Source organism: Lipotes vexillifer, unplaced genomic scaffold (genome assembly GCF_000442215.2).
Source record: "Lipotes vexillifer unplaced genomic scaffold, Lipotes_vexillifer_v1.1 scaffold672, whole genome shotgun sequence".
NCBI lineage: Eukaryota > Metazoa > Chordata > Mammalia > Artiodactyla > Lipotidae > Lipotes > Lipotes vexillifer.
The window spans coordinates 386,242-392,241 of NW_006787454.1; the positions used below are offsets into that span (position 1 = coordinate 386,242).

General features: G+C 40.9%; 1 protein-coding gene across 3 annotated transcripts in view; it reads right to left on the bottom strand.

The window, feature by feature from the left end:
* The window catches only part of SYNE2 (spectrin repeat containing nuclear envelope protein 2), a 277,599-nt gene that overhangs the window by 81,575 nt on the left and 190,024 nt on the right, over window positions 1-6,000 (bottom strand). For all 3 annotated transcript variants that reach the window (XM_007460064.1, XM_007460063.1, XM_007460062.1), the window contains exons 77-78: window positions 4,312-4,443; window positions 1,206-1,402 (exon numbers count right to left, since the gene is read on the bottom strand). In XM_007460064.1, coding sequence (XP_007460126.1) covers window positions 1,206-1,402; window positions 4,312-4,443 — 329 coding nt within the window. The remainder of the gene's footprint in view (window positions 1-1,205; window positions 1,403-4,311; window positions 4,444-6,000) is intronic.

Sequence of the window (6,000 nt, forward strand, 5' to 3'; positions counted from 1 at the left end):
CATTGGTATAAGCTGTATGATAGCAAATTGCTATTGGCTGGATGCCAATATATTTATCTGCTGGAATGAAAATATCCAAGCAAAATGCGGTCCCTCTTGTAACTTCTAAACTTCTCTAGGTAAGAGGTGGGAAAGAGAATGAGGTTAAATGTTCTATGTTTTCTACCTTCTTCAAGGGTTTCAAGAATGAAGTAAGAGAAAGACAAATACCATATGATATCACTTATATGTGGAATCTAAAATATGATAAAAATGAACTTATTTACAATACAGAAAGAGACTCACAGACATAGAAAACAAACTTACGGCCACCAAAGGGGAAAGGGATGGGGAGGGATAAATTAGGAGTTTGAGATTAACAAATACATACTACTATATATAAAACAGATAAACAACAAGGTCCTGCTATAAAGCACACAGAACTATATTCAGTATCCTACTGAACCACAATGGAAAAGAATATGAAAAAGAATATATGTATTATATATATAACTGAATATATATTATTGAACATGTATTATAAATCACTTTGCTATATATACACCAGAAACTAACACAATATTGTAAATCAAGTATATTTCAATACAAAATAAAAAAAATTTTTTTTAAAGATTTCATCAGTTAAAGCAAAAAAATTCTTTGAAGAACTCCAAAGACTTTTTCAAACTATTCCATTAGCTAAAATTATTTTTAAGATTTAAAAAAATTGGGGGGGCTTCCCTGGTGGCGCAGTGGTTGAGAGTCCACCTGCCGATGCAGGGGACACGGGTTCGTGCCCCGGTCCGGGAAGATCCCACATGCCACGATAGCGGCTGGGCCCGTGAGCCATGGCCGCTGAGCCTGTGCGTCCGGAGCCTGTGCTCCGCAACGGGAGAGGCCACAGCAGTGAGAGGCCTGCGTACTGGAAAAAAAAAAAAAAAATTTTTTTTTGGAAGAGTGTAGGAAAGAGCAACATCATGGCATAAAGGTAACATGTGTGTAATTTTATAACATAATTCCTAGTTTCCACAGGAGTGATTACACATTATCCTGAGTCTTGCAAACTAGCATCAGAGACTCTAGTTCCCATTTAGCCTGGAAGAGGGACTCAACTGCTTTAGATTGTCAAAAACCGTACAACAGGGGGACGGCATGTAAAATCTGGTTGACTGCAGAATCCCTCTGAGGTCTTTTTCTGATGCCAATAAATCCCTAAGAAACCACACCTGAGCAGATGCTTGAGAAGCGTTTGTAGTCTGTGTAGTTCATGATCAATTTTTTTGTTTAGGGACAACCACTGCTCTTCCAGTTTTGCAATCTGGCCCTCTAGTTCAGGACAGCTCACGGACACCACCAGCTGTTTGCCTTCATTCACCGTCTGGTAAAGCCGGGCATGCTTCTCATCGATGTTTCTTTTTATTTGCTAATAAAAATAAAGTCATAGAATGAATTATTTAAAAATTAAACCAGCCAGTCAATTCACAAATACTTCATGAAAACCCTACAGTAGAGGCTACTGAAGAAACAGTAACACTTTCCAAACCCTCAAGACTCTTGCAGTCTGGCTGAACAAACATGATTAATGGATTGTTAATTATCTTTCACAATGAGAGTGTCCAATGCATTTCTACTGCACAGATTATACATGCAATATAAAATGAAAATTCACAGATTTAGATCTGATTGTTACTTCTTTCACCTAGAAACTAAAAAGGTGATGGTCTACAGGGCACACTGAGCTTGCAGAGAGGTTCTGTGTGGCCTAACGCTTATTCTGAAAATCAAGCAATTTTACATAGAAATCAAGATTTCCTGTGACTCGGGGAGAACAGGAAGCTCTAGCAAGCTCCGTTGGAAGAGGCTGTTCTCCTGGGTTCTCCTCCACCACTGTCCCCACCAGCCCTCCAACTGTCCACCCAGTCAGTGACCCTTATTTCCGTTCTCCTGCCTGGGCACCTGGAAGCATTTTACATTGTGGCCTAGGTATGAAGGGGATCAATAAGAAAACGTTTCTTTATCATCTTTTAGACCCAAACAGTAGGGGGAAAAGCTCATTTTGAGAGTCTTCTGGATATAAGGATTCAGGAGGGAGAAAAGAAGAGGATTTTAGAAGAATAAATGAAAACAACACATGGCTAATTCAACTTCATGGAAGAAAACAAAAAAAAATTCTCAGAACTGTGAATGCAATGACCCCCTGAAGAGAACTCTGTCTAAAGGCTAATTATCTTCTGCAGTTGGGTTCAGCTAATGACACATATCCTGACAGTTACTTAAATTTAATCTTAAAAAATAAATTACGGGGCTTCCCTGGTGGCGCAGTGGTTGAGAGTCCGCCTGCCGATGCAGGGGACACGGGTTCGTGCCCCGGTCCGGGAAGATCCCACATGCCGCGGAGCGGCTGGGCCCGTGAGCCATGGCCGCTGAGCCTGTGCGTCCGGAGCCTGTGCTCCGCAACGGGAGAGGCCACAGCAGTGAGAGGCCCGCATTCAGCAAAAAAAAAATAATAATAAAATAAATAAATAAATAAATAATGATCAAAACAGAACATTTGCTATTTTCCAATTAACTTAAGCTTTTTAAAAAATTAATAAAAAAGTCTACCTCCGATGCCCTTTCCACCACTCCTAGCTGCAACTCCTGCCTGCCCGAGTCCACAGGCTAGAATTAAAATGTCCAACATTAGTTTAAAAAAAAAAAGGTTCTAATTTTCTAAGCCTTCAGTGTGAGACACTTCATCTTAAGAGCATCTCTGAGTTGTTTTTGGGGTTTTTTCCAAAATATCTTTTGTTACAGTTACATGGAAATGCTATTGTTTCATGGGTTGCCCTCATATCTGAGAAGTTTTAATTTTCCCATTTTATACACGGGAGTCAGACTGCACTGGTCACTCGGTCAATGAGGTGTCAACCGGCACTGGAGCATGGCTTGTTCAACACCAGAGGCCATGCAATGGACTGACCCTACATTCCCGGACCACAGACATCCCCTGATCAAGATACACACAAACCTCTCCATGACGCAGAAGATGATAATGACCTAAGGAACGCTATCAGTGAGATGGGCTTTACTAGATATCTGTCTTCTTTTAGTCTGGCAAATGTATTTAAAAGTCTTAGAACAATTATTTTGATTTTTAAAATATTTCTAACTTAACAGACTCACAGGTTATAGTTCAAGGTATACAGCTAGTCTTGGGGAAATCATCAGGCTTCTATCAGGTTGCTAATATGAACTGTTTCTTAATATAATAAGGTTTAAAACCGATCTGTTTTCAGCTGCATTCTTTCAGCTGTTCAGATGGTACCTTCTGCACCCCTAGGCTAACAAAGAATTAAAGAGCAGCTTCCCACCCCCATAAGATTCAGCTTTATCTCTGAGTTCAACTCAATATGACAAGATGGCAAAGAGATCAATGGCAGCTTTCAAGACACCTAGAGAGCATAACTACAGCATTCCAGCCTCTGAAAAATGTTCCTTACAGGAGCTTAAGTGCCTCCAAGGAATGGTGGGACCCTGCCAGGTATTCCATGCTTTCTTCTTCCATCCGGTCTGGTCCGGCAACAAACCTGCCTTTGAAGTTTTAAAGTTGATATTTGATAGTAACCTCTAGCTGCACAACTCAGATTCTGACCACATACATTCTAAAGTTAAAACTAAGTATTTTCAGTTTCTGCAGAAAATATTTAAAACTTGTTTTTATCTTGTTGGTCATGCTCTCAATACCACTTGAAAACCATTTTAAGGTTTTATCATTTCTATGGCATTGAAATTTGAGCCACAGAGACTTTGATAATAACAATATCAAACTTTACACAAGAAAAAATTTCAAGTTTGAAGTCTCTTTATAATGCTGGTGGCAGGTAACAGATTATTGTTTGTCTCATAGGCTATGTCCAGTCAGGGCTTCAATGTTGTCATAAAACTAAAAATATGTTCAGAGGCCCGTGGTTTACAAAGTTCTTCCCATACTTTAGCTTATGTCCACACCCACTGACATCCACCTCCAGAGACTGGTGGCACCAGCTTGATTACCTACATGCTACAGATAAAGACACTGAGGCTTAGGGACAGAAAGTTGACGAAGTGATAAGTGAGAGCCAGGACTCAAACCAAGGTCCCGACCCCACGTCAGACATGTGGTTATGTCAAGAACCCCACAAGTAAATCTGCAGTTTCCCCAAATACGTCTCACTGTGAGTTGTGTGAGGAATGATATTTCATTTCAATTCAAATCATTCACCTTCAAAGTCAAGTAATTTAGTCAAAACACAATAAAAATACAAAGTGCTACAGACAATGACTTTGACGGCTTAAGTGGAAGCAAAATACCTGGTAAAATGAAATCCTTTCCACTAATCTTTCCTCCGTCTCTTCCACCAAACTCACAGAGGGCAACGTAGATACAAGAATTTCCAGGTCCTTTTCAAGAGACGCATAGTTTTCATCAAATTCTTCCCATTTCTAAAGAATTAAGAACACATGATCAGCAGGGGGCTTTTTCTAGATTAGTTCCAGATAATGACAAAATTAATCCTAAAAACAAAAATGAACTCTGAGACCGTACAAAATTAAAGCACAGATTCCAGGGGTTTCTGAGATATAACCCACCTTAGCAAGAGATCAGTGTCTGGTGGGAAACAACTCCACTTCCACTGCTTTGTGGAGAAGGTTTTAAAAAATCCAGTTGGTATTAGGGTTTTATGCTTGTCTCATCAAATCGAGTAGGGAATGGTAGGATTAAGTTAAAGTGATACTCTCAGCATGCACCTCTGTGGAGACCTCAGAGCCTTTCTCTTACTTGGAAAGGAAGGGGTTAACTTGTAAAGTCTTTTTCAACAGAAGCTTCTGTTAGGCTGCTCCCAACGCTCCCTGCTCCAATCCCCAGTCCTATGAACATTACCCAACAAACACGACCCAAACCATTACCCTACCGTGCTGCTTGAAGAAGCTGTTTGAGAAGTTATGGGCTTACGCTTCATCAGGGGAGTAACTACTGCCTTAGCCTGAGTCTGCCTTGTCCTAGCTCTCTCCAGTTCCATAGAAGCCCACCCCTAGGGTCTCAGCACTCTACAGAGCTGACTTAGGGACGTGAAATCTTGCCTGCTGGAAAATTAACCACCTTAGTAATTCTCATAGCTAGTGAAACAGCAGGTGACATGGCTGTTAGGGGCACTCACTGGGTTCATGGAGTCTTTTTGTATTTAACTTATTTATTTGGCTGTGCCACAGGGCATGTGGGATCTTAGTCCCCTGACCAGGGAGTAAACCTGTGTCCCCTGCAGTAGAAGCATGGAGTCTTAACCACTGGACTGCCAGGGAAGTCCCTCATGGAGTCTTTTTTTTAAATACGATGAACTATTACTATAAATATCAACTTGACACACTAACTAGAAAATTAATTTTATTAGCATAAAATAATACCATAGCTTATTATCACATTAAAAAGTTGAATACTGGAACTTTCCTGGTGGTGCAGTGGTTAGGAATCTGCCTGCCAGTGCAGGGGACATGGGTTTGATCCCTTGTCTGGGAAGATCCCACATGCTGCGGAGCAACTAAGCCCGTGCGCCACAACTACTGAGCCTGCACTCTAGAGCCCGCAAGCCACAACTACTGAGCCCACGTGCCACAACTACTGAAGCCTGTGAGCCTAGAGCCCGTGCTCCACAACAAAAGAAGCCACTGCAATGAGAAGCCCACGCACCACAACGAAGAGTAGCCCCCGCTCGCCGCAACTAGAGAAAGCCCGCGTGCAGCAATGAAGGCTCAATGCAGTCAAAAAGAAAATAAATTAAAAAAAAAAAAAAGTTGAATATTTCTTTGTTTTTTGTTTATTTCCTTTATGTGCTAACATCCACTGTGTTTAAGAAGTTAAAGGGGAAATAAACCTCAAAATTGAGAAAGAGCTTTATGTAAGCTTAATTTTTTTCTTTGAATCGGGACAGGACTGTCATGAATCTACTTTAGCAACAGAACATCTGGGCTTGCCCTCTCCGGGATGCACAATTTCTGAACCGC